The 22,062-nt window shown below is 31.8% G+C and overlaps 4 protein-coding genes across 4 annotated transcripts; all 4 read right to left on the minus strand.

Annotated features, from left to right (window-relative positions):
* Positions 1-4,115: 4,115 nt before the first annotated feature.
* Positions 4,116-5,319, minus strand: LOC130999918 (kirola-like). The gene is made up of 2 exons (XM_057925615.1): positions 5,058-5,319; positions 4,116-4,568 (listed from the first exon to the last, which is right to left on the minus strand). The coding sequence occupies exons 1-2, from the start codon at positions 5,242-5,244 to the stop codon at positions 4,297-4,299; spliced, it is 459 nt and encodes a 152-aa protein (XP_057781598.1). The 5' UTR covers positions 5,245-5,319; the 3' UTR covers positions 4,116-4,296.
* A 5,432-nt stretch (positions 5,320-10,751) lies between these two features.
* Positions 10,752-12,263, minus strand: LOC130999919 (kirola-like). The gene is made up of 2 exons (XM_057925616.1): positions 12,013-12,263; positions 10,752-11,252 (listed from the first exon to the last, which is right to left on the minus strand). Exons 1-2 carry the CDS (start codon positions 12,197-12,199, stop codon positions 10,981-10,983), a joined length of 459 nt encoding a protein of 152 aa, XP_057781599.1. The 5' UTR covers positions 12,200-12,263; the 3' UTR covers positions 10,752-10,980.
* Positions 12,264-15,110: 2,847 nt separating this feature from the next.
* LOC130999920 (kirola-like) lies at positions 15,111-16,340 on the minus strand. Its single transcript, XM_057925617.1, has 2 exons — positions 16,103-16,340; positions 15,111-15,609 (listed from the first exon to the last, which is right to left on the minus strand). Exons 1-2 carry the CDS (start codon positions 16,287-16,289, stop codon positions 15,338-15,340), a joined length of 459 nt encoding a protein of 152 aa, XP_057781600.1. The 5' UTR covers positions 16,290-16,340; the 3' UTR covers positions 15,111-15,337.
* A 3,651-nt stretch (positions 16,341-19,991) lies between these two features.
* On the minus strand, positions 19,992-20,800 carry LOC130997058 (uncharacterized). The gene is made up of 2 exons (XM_057922336.1): positions 20,309-20,800; positions 19,992-20,087 (listed from the first exon to the last, which is right to left on the minus strand). Exons 1-2 carry the CDS (start codon positions 20,798-20,800, stop codon positions 19,992-19,994), a joined length of 588 nt encoding a protein of 195 aa, XP_057778319.1.
* Positions 20,801-22,062: the final 1,262 nt, after the last annotated feature.

A 22,062-nucleotide genomic window follows, 5' to 3' on the forward strand; every position in this document is an offset into this window, starting at 1 on the left:
TTAAAACTCGTGTCCCTCTCCTTTAGGATTTCTTTTCGTGGACGGACGAAATATAATATTAATCAACACGGGGGGGCAGGTTAGGACCACCTCTTCTATCTTCGTATGTTGGCAACGTGAATCCATTATTTTTATACTAAATTTGATTTCAACTAAACATTTCGGACCTTCCCCAAATAAAGAAAGAAAGTAATGTCTCCACCAATAATAATCTAGACAACAAATACAAGTGGGGCTTATTTGCATTTTCGATGGTGTGAACTTAGCAACCACACAGATCTCGAGGCAAATTTAATATACATGAGCAATTAGTAGTTGGGAGATAGTGACCAATGTGAAATTCCATTAATGATATTCGGTGTCGATCCATTGATTTGCGTGACATGTGATCCTATCATTTTGCGATGATAAAATCTTCTAATACAATCAATTTATCTGACATTAATTATTGTGTACATAAATGCTAGGATGTGTGATTTTCGTATGTAAAACAGTACTCCCTACGTCCCCTAAGGTGCCTCCAATTAATAAAGAATACTCCCTCCGTTTTTATTTAAGTGTCCCATGGAAAAAAAGTACATATATCAAGGAAGTTGGAGTATTACTTTTGTGCCCATATTTATTCTTTTCAAAGTGTAATAAATTTATTCTCAAATTTTGAAATATGACACTTAAAAAGGGGTAAAATAGGAACTTTGTCATTTTTTATTCTCAAATTTTGAAATAGGACACTTAAAAAGGAACAATAAATTTATCTTAATAGGACACTTAAAAAAAACAGAGGGAGTAGAATTCTAGCTTCTAAAATGTCACTTCGGCTTTGGAAATTCATCTACTTTTTATCTAATATTTATTCTAATAATAAATCCGTTTCTAACTTTTAAAGGGTCCGGCTATAATACACAAAAAATATCAAACAGCGTTGCATCGGATTTTCGAAAAAAAAAAATATATTAAAAGCAACTTGTGGAGCCCACATAAAATTGTTTGGGAGTTTCTTGATTTTCACACATAAATTGGTTCCCAAATTCTCCAATAGTAGTTTCTTATTTTTGCACCTCAAATTTGTAACCAATGGAGGCATCCTAAATTACTTCCTAGGAGGAATGGGCACGAGTTTTAAGATAAAGTTGTTGAGTATATTGGAAGTGGTGAAAAATAATACTGTATAATTAGTATTGAAAGTGATGAAAATATGTTATAATTAGTATTGGCAGTGGTGAAAAGTAAGAATAAATGGAGTACTATTAGTGGTAGGGTATTGTCCCAAAATTGATAGAAAATTATTTGGGGGACAGCCAAAAAGGAAAGATATGAAGTTATTTCGGAGACAGAGTGGGTAATTTTTAAATCTTTAGTATTGTCACATGTCAATCATCCATAAATTAAGGTAATAGAACATGTCGCAATGAAAGGCGATAGCGGATCTGGATTGAACATTTTGGACAATAAATGTGTTGATTAGTATTTTCCATGCTTATAGATCGACTAATAGAGTAGCTCATAGTCTAGCCCAGTTTGCTAGATCTTGTTTGCGGCCTAAGTGTTGGATCGTTGATTTCCCAAGTTAGATTAGAGACTTTGTATCCTATGACCTTGCTTGAATAAAACTCTCGGTCTAAAAAAAGAAATACTATTTTTTTCCTACCATAATGTTTACTTCCGATTCATATCTCAAGTATTAATAGTTGATATCTTCATATCCATGTTTTGAGATCAAACTTTAGTCTAATCTTACATTTTTATCCCTCTTTCAAGAACTCAGAAAACTTCAAACCCTAATATTTGTTCTTCCCTTGATCTTCTCAGCTATCCAAATTAAAGTTTCACTAAAGATTGAGAAGGATTTTCTGGTGAATTATCTATATGATTTCTGGTCGCTCACAAACTGTTTGTTTAAATTCCTACCGACATACTATTTAGATTATTTTGGTATTTGAGCAGGTGGCAATGGAATGGAACCACGAAAAAATATGGCTCAATTTATTTCAAACTGCAGGACAATAATGCAATTGAATTAATTTTTCACGTTTTTTATGTATAAATTTAGAAACCTCACATATCACGAGGCAAATTTAATACTCCATATAGGCCAATCAGATCTATGTACAGGCTGGTAATAAATGTTAGATAATGGTATCGTAAGTAGTTGGGAGATAGTGACTGATGGGAAATTTTACTCCTTAATTATGTACGTACATATTTTACTATATCAATTTATTGATTTGCGTGACAATTGAACCTACCCTTTTGCATTTATTAAATCTATTACTATTATCATCAATTTATCTGACATTATCTATTGCATACGTAGAAGAAGGATATATGTGACAATCATAAACATTTAATATTGTTGAATGTTAATGTGTGATTTTCTTATATAAACCAATAATTTATAAATCCTTAAAAGTTTCCTCTAATTTCCTTTTTGAGGTGTCCTCCAAAAGTTTGTCCCAATCTCTTTACTTTAAATATTTATAGATGACCCCACCATTAATTTTACAATTACAATCTTTTAAACACTATTTTTGTATATAACTCCATCAAATAATTTTTTACCAGCTTTTATTAAACTTGTGCCGTTCTCATTGGGGCAAACTTTTGAGGGCCGGAGGGAGTACTATTTTCCATGAAGATATGTGTGGAAGCAATAAAAGAGCTCATATTAAACTCATAGATTTTTTTTATTTAATTGAAATTATAATACTCCCTCCATCCACAAAAAAAAAAATTGTTATATTATGGGCGGCACAGGTGTTGTCTGGACCCTACAAGTATAATTAAAAGTGGTAAATTTTTTTGTGCACGAACATAAAAAGAAATTATGACAAATTTTTCGTGATCGGGTCGGTTTAATTGCGCTCCAATTTTCATCTAGTCTATAATTTCTAGGTCCAACCCAACCCAAAATTTGTAATTGTTAGGCTTATTTTGTCAACTCTAACTACAGTCTACTGTGATTTCGTCACCCAGCAGCTTACAAACGAAAGTGAAAAAGAAATTTAATCAAAATATATTCAATTCAGTTTAAATTTGTTTGATTTGAGGAAAAAAATTTCGATTGGTTCGCTTGATCAATTCTTTTAGATATCGAGTAGTTCGATTTTTGTACATTAGTTTGATTGGTTTGGGTAGATCATTTCTTCATTTCATTTCTTTTTCTAATCTTACATTTTTATCTCTCTTTCAAGAACTCCGAAAACTTCAAACACTCATATTTATACCGGGAAGCATCGATTTGATTATTCTAACCTACTTTTATGATTTAGGTATGTCTTCCCATGTTCTTCTCAGGTGTCCAAATTAGAGTTTCACTAAAGATTGAGAAGGATTTTTAGGTGAATTATCCGTGATTACTATTTGCCCACAAACTGTTTGTTGAAATTCCTGACAAACATATTTAGATTAGTTTGGTATTTGAGCAGTAAATTACACAAAAGTGGGCTGGAAAATCAATGGCACGAATAAAAATGGCTTTGATTTCTTGCAATTAAAGATCATCGAAACCAAAATACTTTCTTATATCATGCTTGCTCATAAAATGTTCGACAAAACTCCTGAATAACTAATTGTTTCATTTAGTGTGTTAAGTAAGATATTTCTATAATAACTGTAGATCACACAATGATTATTGTTTTAGATTGAATTTCACATACTACAAGAACTGATTCTGTCAGTCTCTGCTATCATTGATGTGATCTTGCTAATCTATTTTAAATAAAGATTAAAGATCTAAACTAAATTAATATCTCTATATATATGATCACTTCAATAGATTTATACAGTGAGTGTTTGCATTATGTCTTATAACACATGTAATTTTTATTTGGTTATTCTTAAAAAATATAGCACATGTTGAGTTTTTAGCCCAAATTTATAATTATTACAAATATAACTTGTCTTGAATTCTATTGTTCAGATTTTTAGCCCGAGCCAAAATTTCCGGACATATGACGCATTAAGATTGTGGGACACTAGGTCTCATCCATACAGTTATCAGTCAGACAATAAGTCTCAGTTAGCTGGAAATTTTGACTCGAACTATAAACCGAACAACGACAGACTATATTTGTAATTATTGTAAAAAAAACTCGCCACGCAATCAAAGTTCGACCTATTTTTTTAAAAGTAATCCTTTTATTTATTAGTCACACATCATTGCTCGCAGTAGAAATAAGAGAGCCAAATACAATAACTTTCGAAACTTTAAACTAATCACACAACAAATTGGGACAAACTCTCTCTCTTTCTCTCACACACACATACACACATCAAAGCATCAAACATATCTAACATTCAAGGTTGGCCGAGATGATGAGTTTCGATGTCTTTGGTGATGTCGATGAAGAAGGAGAGCAATGTAATGGGATGCTCCACATCTTCATTGAGCATCTCATACTCTAAAGTCCAAGTCACCAAATCAATCCCACCATGTGTCTCCACATGGATTGTAATAAGGAAATCTTTGTATAGCTCCATCAACTCTCCCTCAAGCATCTTGAATTCAATCAATTTTTTATCTTCATCAATCGATTGGATCACTTGCTTTGCTCTCTTCTCTTTCCCATCTATGCAATTGCAAATAAAATATAAACATGAAATTAGAAGGAATAGTCGATGAGCTAGACAATATAAGGACACGTTCTTTTTCACCCATAAAAAATTTCCATCTTGTTCAGGAAAAAATATTCACCGTACAAAACACGTGAAAATAGTAAAGAAAAATAGTGAAAATATATGTTTTCCACCCTTTCCATCAGATAAACGCACCCTAAAAGTAAATAATTATTACTAATATAAGGAATCCTAATTAATATTTATCACAAAAATGAAGCTAAAAAATTTATATATCTTGGTTATGGAATAGTCAATCCTAATTATTAATCAACTAAAATATAACTATAAATTAAATATGAAAAATAGTTATAAACTCTAATTAAATCTAATAAATCCTAATTAAGTATAAAATTTAACAAAAATATTAAAAATGAAATTGAACAATATTTTAACAAAAAAATAATCCCAAATACTAAGATTAGGCCAAAAATAGTGCTTACCATGAGTGTACCTCCAACAAATGATGGAACCAACATGACCAAATTGACCCTCATGAAGATCACAACCATGCACTTTATCAGGGGTAGCTTTGGAAATATGCTCTGGCTTGTACCTGAAAAGTTCATGAAACACATCCCCACCAGCTTTGAATTCTATTGCTGCAATCAACTTCCCATGTAAACCCATCTCCTAAATTTCCCTAATTAATTAATTGCTTGATTAATATATGTAGATATATATGTATATGTGTGTGTGTGAGTGAATAATATCCTTGCAATCTTCCCTTAATATAGGCGAGGCTCACAGATCATGAGAGCCCACTTGTAATATTTTATTCTTAGTTTCTTTTTGATCTTATCATGTATTAATTATTGCCCATATTTGAATGGCGATTTTTTTGTATTTTTAGAAAGCTGAATTTGATCGTGGCTAGTCGAAGTCCCTTATTTACAAAAATGTTCCTTGTCGGTTACGAATTTATGCCTGAAATCTTTCGACACGAATTTTGATAAAAAAAATGGTTGAAAAGGTTATTGATTGTATTAGTAATGAATAAAATATATTGATAATGGAGGGTTTCACACGTGAAGGGAAAAATTATTAAATATGTGTGGGATAGTATCTGAAAATAGAAATGACATATATTTGGGGACATACCAAAAATGAAATAAATACATAAATTTGGGGGGACGGATGTGGTATTTATTAACAAATGGATCAATGATTCTTCGCATATCTCCCGATTTGATTTGATATCAGCACAAGAGTTTATTTAATTACAAGCTAATGGAAACATAAATTAATGTATTAAGTCATGGGTTGTGTGTATATATATATATATAGAGAGAGAGAGAGAGATTGGAAGTCGCCACTAATGATAGTCTAAGAATGTGATAGCTAGACATTTTTGATAGATTAATATCTTAATTAGTTGCTTCAAAAATCAAAGCTATTAAATAAACAAGGGTTTGGTAATCATATATATGTGATTCGCATCCCAATATAAAATACTCCCTCCGTCCACTAATTGTTGGCCTACTTTCCTTTTTGGTCCGTCCACCAAAAAATGTCCTACCCATTTATAGTAAGTCTTTATAATTTTTTAATTGATGGGTCACAATAAACAATACATTTTTTTCTCCACTCAACTAATAAACAATACACTTTGTGGGTCCCTTTCTCCACTCAACTAATAAACAATATATTTTGTGGGTCCCTTTCTCCACTCACTACACTTTTTCTTAAAATCCGTGTTTTGCCTCCTAGGCCAACAATTAGTGGACGGAGGTAGTACAAAAGATGTTTGTAAGATACTCCTATTTACTATTACTAAATTAACTACCCCTAATTTGCAAAAAATTATATGCAATTGAATGTACGGTGCATGATCAACTCTAATTAAAATAACACTGAGGTTCAATAACAATTTAATACTCTCTCTGTCCACGAAAACTTGTCCTAGGAGAAATTGACACGGGTTTTAAGAAAAGTTGTGTATTTACTGAGCGTAGAAAGAGCCCCACAAATTAAGGATAATAGTTAGTGAAATGGTGGGTCCATGAAATGCAATATCAATATCAATATGTATAAAACTATGAAAATCTAAAAGATAATATATAGTTAGTGAAATTATTTTTAAACACGGTTAGAACAAGTTTTCGTAAATGAATGAAAATGAAGACTGGGATAAATTTTCGTGAACGGATAGAGTAATAGATAAATATAAATGTTGATGCATATCTCACCTTGCCCGTGATATTAAAATATCTTTTTCTTCTTAAATAATTTCCTTTTTCTACGCTCTTGGACCTCTTGGTACTTGGAAATCCCTTATACTTAGCATAGTGGGCCCACTTGTAATTTTTTAATCTCTTATTTTTGATCATATAATTAATTATTGCAGCAGATAAGGGACACCTCATCTATCTTCACGTGATAGAAACTTATTTCTCCACCAAAAACGATCTATCATTATAACATGTTAAGGTCCCACCTATTTTTTTGTGTTAATTTATTAATCCCATTCATCTCGAGGGGAATTTAATGCCAAAGTCAATTCCATATTTCCATGTATACTGCAGGCTGATTATAATTAAATGTAAAAGAATTAATGTGCTTACACTCCCTCAGTCTCATACAGTGGCGGAGCCAGGAATTAATTTGGGAGGGGGCTGAACTTATACGGGGGTTCAGATTTTTTTTTTTAGACATTCTGTATATTTAAGGCATTATTTTATTAAAAGACAAGCATAATAGTAATAATAAAGAACAACATTTTCATAGATTATATAATTTATATATATAACAAATTAGTTTCAATACATTACAAATTTTTTTGGGACATTCTGTATTTTTAAAGCATTTTTTATTAAAAGACGAGTATAATAGTAATTATAAAGAACAACATTTTCATATACTATATAGTTTTAATATATTAAAAATTAATTTCAATACATTACAAACTTTTTTTTGTCATTTTGTACATTTTAGGCATTTTTTTATTAATAGACAAGCATAATAACAATAATAACGAACAATATTTTCATAAATTATATATTTTCAATAAATTACAAGCTAGAATCAATAATAATAAAAGACAAGCATAGTAATAAAAGCAAACAAATTTTTTTTGGGCATTCCATCCATTTTAGGCATTTTCTATTAAAAGACAAGCATAATAGTGATAATAATGTATAATATTTTTATAAATTATATAGTTTTAAATAACACAATTATCCTTAAATTAATTATAAATGGAAGAATATAACAAGCTAATCAACTTTTGTAAAACAAATTTCTTTTATAATATAAACATATATCTATATATATATATATATATACTAAAAAAAATTCAAAATTTGGGAGGGGGCTTCAGCCCCCCCTAGCCCCCTGGCTACGCCCCTGGTCTCATATACTTCATCCGTCCCACGAATCTAGATGCATTTGTTTTCGGCACGAGATTAAGGAATTGTAGATTAGTGTTTTAAGTGCGTATGTAACAAAGTAGAAAAATGATAATTAAGTATAATTAAGAACCCATATTTTTTAGTAAATTGTTATGTAGAGGCTTGTTTTCTTTTTTCGATTGTCCTATTTATATAGGCTTATTTTCATAAAAAGTGATGTTGTTTTTACTCACTTATTATTATGTCTCCGTTTAATTCTTTAATTTACTCCAACTTTAATACATCGTTAAATAATATATAATATGAACATATTAGGAAGTTTACTTATATATTTTCATTTACAATGATTTTTCTTAATCCTTGCGAAAATCTCAACCAGCCTATATATAAGGAACGGAGGGAGTATTAAACTAATGATTTTGTAAATATCTGATCTGATTAAAATTCAAATTTATAATATGTACAAATTGGTTATCTATCATATTATCATATCACGTTAGGGGCAGCTGTAGCTAGGGATGGCAACGGGCCGGATCTGGACCGGGTCTGGCCAATACCAGATCCAGATCCGTTTTCATATACCAGATCCAGATCCAGATCCGTGGATCTGAAAATTTTGGATCCAGATCCAGATCCGTCAGATCCGCGGGTCCACGGGTCCAGATCCATGGATCTACTATTTTTAAATTAAATTAAAAAAATTTCACAAAATCAACAACATCTAATTTCCATCATAAAAAATATAACACAAAATACTTTTATCTAGTTACTTTTAGTTTTTATTCTTTTGAATATAATTTATTTATTATTTTTAATTTAGTTAATATTATTAGTAAACTAAATATAAAATATAAAAAATATAGGTCGGATCTGGGCCGGATCCGGATCTAAAATTTCAAGATCCAGATCCAGATCCGTTTTTAAAATTGAGATCCAGATCCAGATCCGTCGGGTCCAAAAAACTGAGATCCAGATCCGTAAAAACGGATCTGAATCCACGGATCTGGACCGGATCCAAGATCCACTGCCATCCCTAGCTGTAGCCGTGTGTAGGGGTGAACGATCGCACAGGTCCCACGAAAAATAAGGATCCCGAAAAGTATTTGGATTCACATATGGTGTGTTTATTTTGTTTTTTTTTTTCGATCTTACTTTCAAATTATCGATTATTTGCCAGATCATATTTCCTGGTAGTATGTGTAGCTTTGACCATGTGGATTCGACATCTATGAGTATCATTTTTGAACTATTTTGTTGGGTTTGATCTTCGTTAAGATTTAAGATAGTTTGGGCTTGATCTTAATCAAATGCAAATAGCCCATGTCGATTTTTTCTAATATTCCGTTGGGTTTGATTTGGCTCAAATTAAAGAGTACAAAATATATGGAATCAATCTCGGCTCAAAATTATATATAAACAAAAAAAAAGGCGATCCTATTTATAGCCCTTACTTTATTATTTATAGTCCCATGTTTAAATATACGGTATATTAAATATACGGTAAAATATAAGGTAAATTTTTAACTACTACTATTATTTTAGATAGTGGCTATGAAGAGTAAAATAGGGGCGGTGAATAATCATCCCCAAAGAAAAATAAATATAGAGCATAATATCAAGAATTCGCACCAACTAGCAGATCCAGCTTGGAACATGAGGTGCAGCTGCATCCATAAAAAAATAAAAAATAAAATAGTAGTATTAATATTTATATGTAAATTATTTTAGGTTTAGTTTTCGCACCCCCAATTACAAATATAACCTCAAAGAAAATTATAAGCCCAACATAAAAATAAACCATAATCTTTAAAATTAAATAACACCTCCAATTTGAAAATCTTGGATCTGCCATTTCGCACACGATCCATATTATCTGAGTCTCGTCCCTAATTACGCGATCGGGCAACATTAAACCCGATAATTTAAATGGTTTGGAAAATGTCTTCTCTACACAGTCAGTACTATAATCACCCCATCGATTCACCCAACTTAATAATAATTTTAAAAAAAATGAAGAAGAAGAAGAAACAATCAATAATTCTCTCTCAGGACTTTCCACAAACAGTTATATATCAACTATATGCATTCAAGAAGTCTCAGTCAGGACATTCACAAACACATGGTGTTTTCAACTCTTGTCATCCAAGAAAGTGAAGATTTGCTGTAAACAAGTAAATCGGAATCAATCATCTAGTAATTACAAACATAATTTTGTATTATTTGACGTTATTAATTCATTAAGTACACAGGGTATAATTTCCTTCATGTGGATTTCAAATTCATTTCTCTAGTATCTAACTTTGATTGTTCATAACTAAATTTTAGACTAATTTACTCTATATTTCATTCCTCTTTTTCTCTTTCATGAACAAGGAAACACTTCATACGCTCATTTTAGGGTGATAATTCTTCAAAAATCATCTCACTAGAACATTTCATTGTAGCGCTCCTTCGCTCATAAACTGTTTGTTGAAATTCTCAAATGAAATATTGGATTGTTTTGGCATTTTTTCTAAAAGGTTACACATACAAAAGTGGAACGCCAAGGTGAAGGAACCACGAATAAATATGGAATTGCTTTATATTTTCTTGAAATTTGCAGTCATGGAATTGAAGATTGTCGAAACTTAACACTTTCATTTCATTATATCATGCTCGCTCATAAACTGTTCGACAAAACTCCTCAATGACTATTGACTAAATGTTTTGCTATTTCTAGTAACAAAGATTGAGTGCATTATATGAATGAGTTTGTAATTATTGTAAATTTAATGAAAGTTCGAGCTATTTTTCAAAAATAATCCTTTTATTATTTTAATCACACATCACTGGCTCGCACACAATGTTGCAGTAGGAATAGAAGAGCTAAATACAATAACTTCGAAACTTTAAAGTAATCACACAACAAATTGGAAAAACTCTCACTCTTTCTCACACACACACACACATACACATCAAAGTATCAAACATTATTGAATACCACACGTTCTTGTTGGAAATAGCTAAGAGTCAACATTCAAGGTTGGGCAAGATGATGAGTTTCAATGTCTTTGGTGATGTTGATGAAGTTGGAAAGGTACGAGATGGGATGCTCTACTTCTTCATTAAGCATCTCGTATTCAAATGTCGTCGTCACCAAATCAATTCCTCCATGTGTCTCCACATGGATCGTAATAACGAAATCTTTGTATAGCTCCATCAAGTCTCCCTCAAGCACCTTGAATTGAATCAATTTTTTCTCTTCGTCAATCGATTGGATCACCTGCTTTGATATCTTCTCTTCCCCAGCTACACAATCGCAAATTAAATTTACAACATGACATTAGAAGGAATAGTCTACGAGAAAGATAATACGATATGTTATTCTTTTATGCAAATTTATCATGAGAAAAAAAGAGGAACAACAAAAATAGGGAAAACTTCATCGCATTTTAGTTGTGCCCAACATTTTGTAATACTATGTTCTCTAGGGTGAAAAATAAGGAAAAATATTAGTACATGTTCGAATTCAATATGTCATGTTTCCTTATTTGGATGTCTTATTTCAATAGACTACTTTCTAAAATAGAAAGTAAATTAATAAAAAAATATCATCATATAACTCATCATTTACATTAAATGTCGTTGTGGTCAACACATAATTATCTCTCATTTCATTTTAAAAATAATATCTTCATTTCTAGTTTTTCGACAAATACTCCCTCCGTGTTAGAAATGGATATTGGGCCCATTCCTCCCTTAAAAGGCCTTATAAGGGAGAGGGTTGCCTCACCATATAAAGTGGCTCATGCCACTATCTCCAATCCAATGTGGGACACTTCAATACTCCGTCACATTAGAATAGGCTCAATTCTTTTGGGCATGGAGATTAGAAAACTTACTTTTGAAGGGAAATAGTGGTATGGTCTACACCAATTAAACATTTTAAGTACATTTTTATAATCAAAATGGAACCAACAAAAACATAAAGATAAAAAATATATATATCCCCTACAAAAAAACCTTAAAATTCACGACGGAAATTAACGACGAAAACGATAGTTCTTACCAAGAGTGTACCTCCAGCAAATGATGGAACCAACATGACCAAATTGCCCCTCATGAAGATCACAACCTTGTATTTTATCAGGGCTCATTATGGAAATATTCTCTGGCTTGTACCTGAAAAGTTCATGAAACACATCTCCACCAGCTTTGTATTCTACTGCTGAAATCAATTTCCCATGTAAACCCATCTCCAAAATTTCCCTAATTAATTGATGTATTAATATATATAGATAAATATGAATATGTATGTGTGTGTGTGAGAGAGAGAGAGTGCAATCTTCCCTTAATATATAGGCGAGGCTCACAGCTCATGATATAAACCAACTTGTATTTTCTTATTCTTATCATATAATTAATCATTGCCCCTAATCTAAATGTGGATTTTTTTTTCTTTTTTTTCTTAGAAAGCTGAATTTTTCGTAGCTAGTCGAGGCTCCTTCAAACATTTATTTCAGCCGTCGACACGACGCGGACCTTTCACCTACTATAATAGGATACTTGTAATTAATCTATACCTATTATAAAAGAGCCTTGTTTTACAAAATTTGATTTGCCTATTATATCCCTCATATATGCTTAATTTAAGGTCAATTGTGTAATTTAATATATTATACATATAATGTATCTATAAATATATTGTGGTTTATCTTTTATATTTTAACTAGTATTCTAATAGGTCGCTTACTGGCGTCCTATTAGAGTGGACATCTGCATGGGAGACCCTTTTCAAAATTTAGTTATTACTATGAATTAATTTCTAATTGTTGATCATTGAATTATATTTATTGACAAATCGATTAAATGACAACAATTTTTTATTTATTTTTTCGAGTAGAAATGGAAATAGAAATTATTTTAAATGGTGGGTTGCGTATGTAAATTGAAAGCCATCACTGAAAATAGTCTAAGAATTAATGGTACAATTAGTGAGTACTTAAGCTGAAGTAGTTCAACAATTTTATGTTTTTAATATCAATTAGCGATCAAGTGGATATTAAATACTTTGATTAATAATTGTTTTATTGTTTATATCTCGTGATTGATGTGTAATCGCAACAATTATTTATTTACAAGGAGTGCTAGAAACGAGTAAGTGTATTTGGTCATATTTCATGAACATCCAAATTTGCCCTTAAAACAAATGTTAATCGCACACCATCCTCCTCCAACTTTAGGGACGAACGCAGAAAAAAATCTTGATATAAGTAATATTTTTATAATTTTCAGTTCGAAATTTTTAGAAGATAATTTTTCTATGTTTCGATTGAATGACAGTGGCTTATTAAAAAAAAAATATGATAATTTACCCCACCTTAATTTTTTCAAGTTAACCCTTATATTGTATATAAAAATATTATAAATATATTTAAATCTTATCCCACTAAAAACTAAAAAATGTAGGGGCAAAATTTTTTGCCTCCCTTATCGTCGGGGGCAGGCTCCGCCCATGTGTCCGCCATTGACCACTGCATATCGTGGTCTTGATAGCGCCGCCCATGCATGGAGGCGACGGACTTCCCCTTCTCACCCTCACATGATTCATGAAATGTGGGTACGCAAATGCACGAACAAATCTGTTCATGCATTGGTGTACTAAAGGGCAATATCGTAACTAAGAATGAACAATCCCTTATATCTTTGAGTATAATTTTATCTTCTTTATATATATTTATACTAATAAAATGTAACGTGAATCCATTATGTTTATGCTAAATTTTCTTTCAATTAAACAAATTTGACCTTCTCAAACAAGAAAGAAATAAGTAATTTCTCCACCAATCTCGATCAAACATAACATGTTAAGGTCCCACCTATTCTTTGTGTTAATTTATTAATCACATTCATCTCGAGGGAAATTTAATACCAAAGTCAATTCGATGTATAGAGTATATAATTAAATGTAAAAGAAATGCTTATATTAAACTAATAATTTTTTAGATACCTGATCTAGTTAAAGTTGAACCTTGTAATAGGTACAAATTTTATATTGATCACGCAAGGGGCGGTTTTTGACCCTGTGGGGTGGACGATCGCACAAGGCCCACAAAAAATAAGGATAAAGTATTTGGATTCACATTATGGTGAGCTTATTTTATTTTTTCGATCTTACTTTCAAATTATCGATTGTTTTCCTTATCATAATTCCCGGTAGTGTGTATAGCTTTAACTATGTGGATTCGACATGTATGAGTGCATTTTTGAACAATTTTGTTTGGTTTGATCTTCGCTCAGATTTAAGGTAGTTTGTGGACAGAACGAGTATATAAAAAAACGCAAAAGTGACAATGATATTGTGGACAGAGAGAGTATATAAAATAAAATAAAATCAAATATACATCATAATTTCAAGAATTTGCACATGGTCCATAATATTTGAGTTTTGTCCCTGATTACGTGATCGGGCAACATTAAACTTGATCATGTAAAAGGTTCGGAAAATGTTTTCTCTACACGGTCAATACTATAACTACACCATCACCCAACTTATACCAAAAAAAAAAATGAAGAAGGAACAATCAAGAATTCTCTCTCAGGACTTTCTACAAACAGTTATATATCAACTATATGATAATCAAGAATTCTCTCTCAGGACTTTCCACAAACACTTATAAGTCAACTATATGCATCCAAGAATTCTCCGTCAGGACATTCACAAACACATGGAATTTTCAACTCTTGTCATCTTAGAATGTGAAGATTATGCTTTTAAATGACTCATTTCTTTTTCCATATTTTACACAAAAGAGAAATTCACCATTTTCCTTCCTTATTTTCACTATAGGCATAAATTTTTATTATCCATCATTTTCCATGGATAAAAATTATCCATCATAGTGAACAATTCATACGCTCATTTTAGGGTGACAATTCTTCAAAAATCATCTCACTAGAACATTTCGTTGTAGCGCTCCTTTGCTCATAAACTGTTTGTTGAAATTCTCAAATGAAATATTGGATTGTTTTGGCATTTTTTTAATAGATTACATATACAAAAGTGGAACTCCAAGCTGAAGGAACCACAAATAAATATGGAATTGCTATGAATGAATTTGTAATTGTTGTAAATTGAGCTAAAAATCACTATGTAATCAAAGTTCGTGCAATTTTTTAAAAATAATCCTTTTATTTTTTAATCACACATCACTGGCTTGCATACAATGTTGCAGTAGGAATAGAAGAGCTAAATACAATAACTTCGAAACATTAAAGTAATCACACATCACTGGACAAATTCTCACTCTCTCTCTCTCTCACACACACACATCTAAGTATCAAACATTATTGAATACCACACGTTCTTGTTGGAAATGGCTAATAGTGAACATTCAAGGTTGGCCAAGATGATGAGTTTCGATGTCTTTGATGACGTTGATGAAGTTGGAAAGCAACGAGATGGGATGCTCTACTTCTTCATTAAGCATCTCGTATTCTAATGTCGACGTCACCAAATCAGTTCCTCCATGTGTCTCCACATGGACTATAATAACGAAATCTTTGTATAGCTCCATTAAGTCTCCCTCAAGCACCTTGAATTTAATCAATTTTTTATCTTCATCGATCGATTGGATCACCTGCTTCGCTCTCTTCTCTTTCCCATCTATGCAATCGCAAATTAAAAATTTACAACGTGACATTAGAAGGAATAGTCGATGAGCTAGACAATACAAGGATGTAGTATCTTTTCTGTTGCAAATTTATCATAAGAGAAAAAAGGAATAAGAAAATATAGGAAAACTTCATCGTATTTTAGCTGTCCCCAACTTTTTCCTATGTTCTCTAGGGTGAAAAATAGGATAAAAGTATAACATTAACACCTATTATAACATTATCGTGAATTGGAGTGAAAATAATTAAGTTGTCCAAAAAAAATTCCATCCTGCCTGAAGAAATTATATGTTTTCCACTATTTACCATCAAATAGAACACAACCTCAAAGTAAATATTATTACAATATAATGAATTCTAATTAATATTTATTGCAAAAAAATGAAGCTAAAAGATTTATATACCCTTGGTTTTGTAATAATCAACACCCAAAAATTGGCATAGAGGATTCCAAATATTGAGATTAGGACAAAAATATTGCTTACCCTGAGTGTACCTCCAACAAATGATGGAACCAACATCACCAAATTCACCCTCATGAAGATCACAACCTTGCACTATTTCAGGGCTCATTGTGGAAAAATTATGTGGATTGTTCTTGAGAAGCTCGTGGAACACATCTCCACCAGCTCTGAATTCTACTGCTGCAATCAATTTCCCATGTAAACCCATCTCAAAAATTTCCCTAATTAATTGATCGATTAATATGTATAGATATATGTGTGTGTGCGCGCGCGCCAGTGTGTGTTTAATTTCCTTGCAACCTGCCCTTAATATAGGCGAGGCTCACAAGTCATGGTAAGCCAACTTGTATTTTTTTTATTCTTAGCATCTTCTTCATCTTATCATGTAATTAAATATTGTGGGTTTTTTTTCTTCTCAGAAAGTTGAATTTGTCGTAGCTTTTTTTTTTTTTTTTTTTTTTTGATCGGGCAAAGTCATGTTAGATGTTAGTAATTAGTTTCTCATCCACTCCAAGAACAACCTTATCTCTCCATTCACCAAGATCCACCTTATATCTCCCATCTCCAATTCGCTCCCAAGAGGGATCGAACCCGGGTCACTTCACTTAAGTGAGGACCCGGTGGCCAGTGGGCTAAGCCCCCTGGTTTGAATTTGTCGTAGCTAGTCGAGGTTCCTTAAAAAATTTACAAAAATTCTCTTGTGCAGCAGTCGGTACGGTGCAGACCACTCACATACTGTAATAGGACACTTGTAATACTCTAATAGGCCACATACATGGTGTCTGTATCGTGTGGACATCCGCATGGGACACCCTCTTCAAAAATTTATTATTATAAATTTCTAATTGTTAATGATTGAATTATATTTATTGACATATGGATTAAACGACTGCAATCGATGATTATCCGCATATCTCTCGATTTGATTTTATATCACAACACGAGTTTATTTACTTGGATCGAGTACAAGCTAATGGAATAGAAATTATATTAGGTCTGTGCACGGCTTCTCCATGGTTTTAACGACAGACTAAACGGTCGTTAAAATTAAATTTTGGTCGTTGTTAATTAACGACCGAAAATGTTCGGTCGTTAACGGCCGGACGACGAACAAAATGGCGACAACAATTTTCGATCGTTAATTCGATCTTTAAGCATTTAACGACCGATTTTTTGGGTTTAACGACCGAATTTTCGATGGTTACAGCTGCATTTTCTTGTAGTGTAAGAATTAATGTGATGGCTAGACATTTAATTATGATAGATTATTATCTTAGTTGCTTCAAAAATCAAAGCTGATCAGCTCTTAAATAAACAAGGGCATGGTGTAATCATATATATGTGATTCGTATCCCACCTTCTAAATGAGATAATAAAATACAAAAGATATTTATAAGAGATAATTTACTATATCTCGTGATTGGTATGTAATCGCAACAACATTTATCTATCTTGACATGATAGCAACGTGAATCCATTATTTTTATGTTAAATTTGCTTTCAACTAAACAAATTTGACCTTCTCAAAAAAGAAAAAAAAAAGTTATTTCTATACCAATCACGATCAAACACAACAAATACTACATGTTAAGGCCTGACCTATTCTTTTTGTGTTAGTTTATTAATCACATTCAGCTCGAGGGAAATTTAATACAAAAGTCAATTCCTTGTATACAGTAATAATTAATTGTAAAAGAGTGTACTTATATGAAACTAATAATTTTTTATATATCTAATTTGATTAAAGTTGAACTTTATAATATGTACAAATTGTTTATTGACCAATCAAGGGGCGGTTCTGACCTTGTGGGGTGGATGATCGCACAGGGCCCACGAAAAATAGGGGGGTCTCACTGGAGTGGGCCCCTATATAAATTAAATATAGAGCATAATTTCAAGAATTTGCACATGGTCCATATTATGAGTCTCGCCCCTCATTATGTGATCAGGAATCATTAAACTCGATCATGTAAAAGGTTCGGAAAATATCTTCTCTACACAGTCAATACTATAATCACCCTATCACTCGACTTATACATGTAAAAAAATAAAAAAAATAAAAAGAAAGGAACAATCAAGAATTCTCTGTCAGGACTTTCTACAAACAGTTATATATCAACTATATGAACAATCAAGAATTCTCTGTCAGGACTTTCTACAAACAGTTATATATCAACTATATGAACAATAAAAAATTCTGTCTCAGGACATTCCGCAAAGTATATATTAACCCTATGCATTCAAGAATTCTCAGTTAGGACATTCACAAACACATGGTATTTTCAACACTTGTCATCTTAGAAAGTGAAGATTTTCTGTAAACAAGTTAATCGGAAACACAATCATCTAGTATTTACAAACATAAGTTCATATTATTTGACGTTATTATTTCACTAAATACAAAGGATATATTTTCCTTCATGTGGATTTCAAATTCATTTTCTAACTTCGATTGTTCATATATAACTAAATCTTAGGGTAATTTTACATTATATTTCATTCCTTTTTTTCTCTTTCATGAACAAGGAAACACTTCATATGCTCATATTTCTTTAGGAAAGCATCGATTCAAATAGACTGTTTAAATATTCCTATCTATCTAAAATGGAGTTTCACTTTATATTGAGGCGTGTCACAAAATTTAGTTACACCTATATCATACACCTATATATACTTTTTTACATATAAATTGTTACTTACAAAATTGATAGAACTGATATTATTTTTTAGACACGCATAATAGTTACCCATCACAAGATGTCAGAATTATCTAGCAACACATTTTAGGGTAAAAATTTGTCACTAGAACATTTTGTTGTAATTGTACTTCGCTCATAAACTGTTTGCTGAAATTCATGAGAAATATTAAATTATTCTGGCATTTTTTAATAGGTAAATTATGGAATTGCTACATATTTTCTTCAAAGTTGCAGTAATGGAATTGAAGATTTGTAGAAACTAAACACTTTCATTTCATAATATCATGATCGCTCATAAACTATTCGACAAAATTCATGAGAGACTAATTACTTTACATTTCCATGATAATTAATAAGATGTTGAATTTTTATGGGTAAACTTAACATTAAATTGAATTTTTATGGGCAAACTTAACATTAAATTTTGGTATTTCCGCTCCAAGTTGATTGAGGTAAATGAGTTAGAATTACTCGGTGTGTATATATAGATCTTTCTGCTTCTAGGCTTTGAACTTGTGATCATTGAGTGTCATGCATCAAATACATGAACTTAGTACTCGTCAAACTTTTCCCACGAAATTTATTTTCCCCCTAAATTGATGCTGACATATTTACCAAAACCGTCAATGTGGCTAAATTGGTCGATGTTCAAAACGACAGAGCTCTTACATCTTCTAAACGTCGTCTTTATAAATGAAAAGTGCAATTATTTCAATTTCATGGAAAACGACTTTGTTTTCCACTTAAGTATACGATATTGTTTTGTCCTTAGCCCGTAATACTCTAGAAAAATGTGTATACTATGTAATCAATAATATGTCATGTCGAAGTTATATCAATTTCAATTTAATCGGAATTGCTCACCGTCAAAAAAATCATAAGAATACTTGATTTTTTTGAAATGGTTTATTTTCGTGTAAATTAATGAATTTTTTATATTTAGTGAAAAAAATATAAAAAATTCAAAAATATAAAAAATTCATTAATTTACACGAAAATAAACCATATAGTATTTTTATTTTGTAGGAAAATCCAGGTCACAATACTTAAAAATATAAGTAATTAAAAGATTAAAAATATATATTAAAAGTATTTATTTATGTCTTCTGCGTGCGTAGCCTCCAAGTATTTCATCCCTATAATAACTTCTCCATTACAAATTTACAATCCAACCAAAAACCCTAATTTCCACACAACAAGCAATCAATCAATCAAAAACCTTCGCTCCTCTCAGAATCATGGCCGCCGGCGCCGATCTCGTTGGACCACCGGAAATCTACCAACAACCGAAGCGGCAGAAGCTCGGCCTGACGGAGAACAATTCCCCAACGTTTCTCTCGACGGGGAACCCTTGTCTGGATTTCTTAAAATTTGGGCTATTTCTGCAAATCACTCGAAAGTTTGAGCCATAAACTACAAATATCTCAAACATTCATGTCTCCAGCCTTACCTCACATCACACAATAACTAGGCTACAAAATACTTTTGCATAAGTCCAAAAATAGCTCAATTAACATAATTAATATACCTCACAATTATTTGGATCCTCCTCACAAGCTTTTGGAACATGATCAGCCTTCTCCATGATCTGATCCAACATCATAAGCAACGCTCTTGTATCTGCGAACTCACCGGAGGCGTGGTGGTGCTCGTACCTCCCTCCACCGTAGCAGTCGCAGCAGACGTTGTACGAGGGTTTCCCTAGGCAACGCAAGCACGAAAAGTAGGAAGCTAGAAGCAATTTGTCACATACCTTGCACCGAGGAATGGAGACTTTATCCATGTAATAAAGGGCCAGCACTTCGTTGAAGTCTAGGGTTTCGTCCCCGTTCTTGTCCAATAGCCCGAAAACCTCGTCATCACTCGAGAGAGAGGATTTCACGTACTTCTTGTACTCCTGGAGGCAGACAACGTTGTTGTTGTCTTCATCCAGGGATTTGAAGAACTGTCGCGCCAGCTCTTTCTCTTGTTCTCCCCTCCCATGGTAGTAGGCCTTTGCAACTTCTCTTATCTCATCCATCTTTATTTCCCTCTTTGTTATTAGAGGAGGTATTGGTGAATGAAGGGTATATATATTTGTGTGTTGTAATTAAAATAGTTAAATTATTTTTTGTGTATATGTAGGGTATGTAGAGTCAGGGGATTTTTTAGGACATTAACTTAGATTGATTTGAAAATTAGGACAATAACTTTCGGAATTGTGAAAATAGGACACTAATTATTTTTTTAGAGTAAAATAGGACACTAATTAATAAGCGTCGTAAAAATAGGACATTTCTCAGCTGATAATTGGCTAAAAAATGTCCTGCGGATGCAATACTTATTAATTAGTGTCCTATTTTACTCTAAACAAAAATTAGTGTCCTATTTTTACAAGTTCGAAAGTTATTGTCCTAATTTCCAAATCAATCTAAGTTACTGTCCTAAAAAACCCTCGAACTCAGGGTATGTATGATTAATTTAGAGATTAGTCTTTTTCAAAAGTCATTAGGGAGCAGTCTTATTTTTGGCTTGATGTGTGCACGCATTTTTAGGGTGTCCCATTTTTTGTCCCGTTAATATGTTTCGATATATAAAAAAAAGCAATGAATTATTACATAAGTTAAATTAAAGTGAATGATATTTGTAATATTTATCTATTGTTTATTGTGGTAGCTAAAAGATCATTGTCTTTTACCGTGGGTCATGGATCACGATGAGTGAGAAATATATGCATGGAATATTTTGGTTGTTTGGTATCATATTTATAAATATTGTTCATCCAATTTTCAATAATTACTATTTTCTGAATTTATTTTTATATTGATTAGAGGTTAATTAACAAAGATATCTGACGGTGAAGCGCAGTTCAGTTGATAAAATATTTTCCTGGAGTTAATAGATTAGCTTTTCTTAAGAAAAAAAAAAAAGAATCAAGGAAAAAAACATATAGATTAAAAAAAAGTAGAAGAAAATAAAATGCTTATTTATATATAAAATTGTCTATCAGAATTCCTATCCAAATTCAAACAGTATAAATCTATGAATAAACTGTTTGTAATGTACAAATAGTCATAATTCAGTTAATTGGTGAAATTTTCGTCTCCTTCAAATACAATATTTATTGATGATTGAAGATGGAATTAGTAATTACACTGATCAGAACCGATCACCTACCCACCATGGTCCATGAGTAAACATAACGTGTCCATTACTGATGTGATAATTTTAAAATTGTCATGATGGACACGTTATGCTTACTCACGGTGGGTAGGTGGTCGTTTCTGTATCACTAATTAATTA

This window comes from Salvia miltiorrhiza, chromosome 8 (genome assembly GCF_028751815.1).
Source record: "Salvia miltiorrhiza cultivar Shanhuang (shh) chromosome 8, IMPLAD_Smil_shh, whole genome shotgun sequence".
NCBI lineage: Eukaryota > Viridiplantae > Streptophyta > Magnoliopsida > Lamiales > Lamiaceae > Salvia > Salvia miltiorrhiza.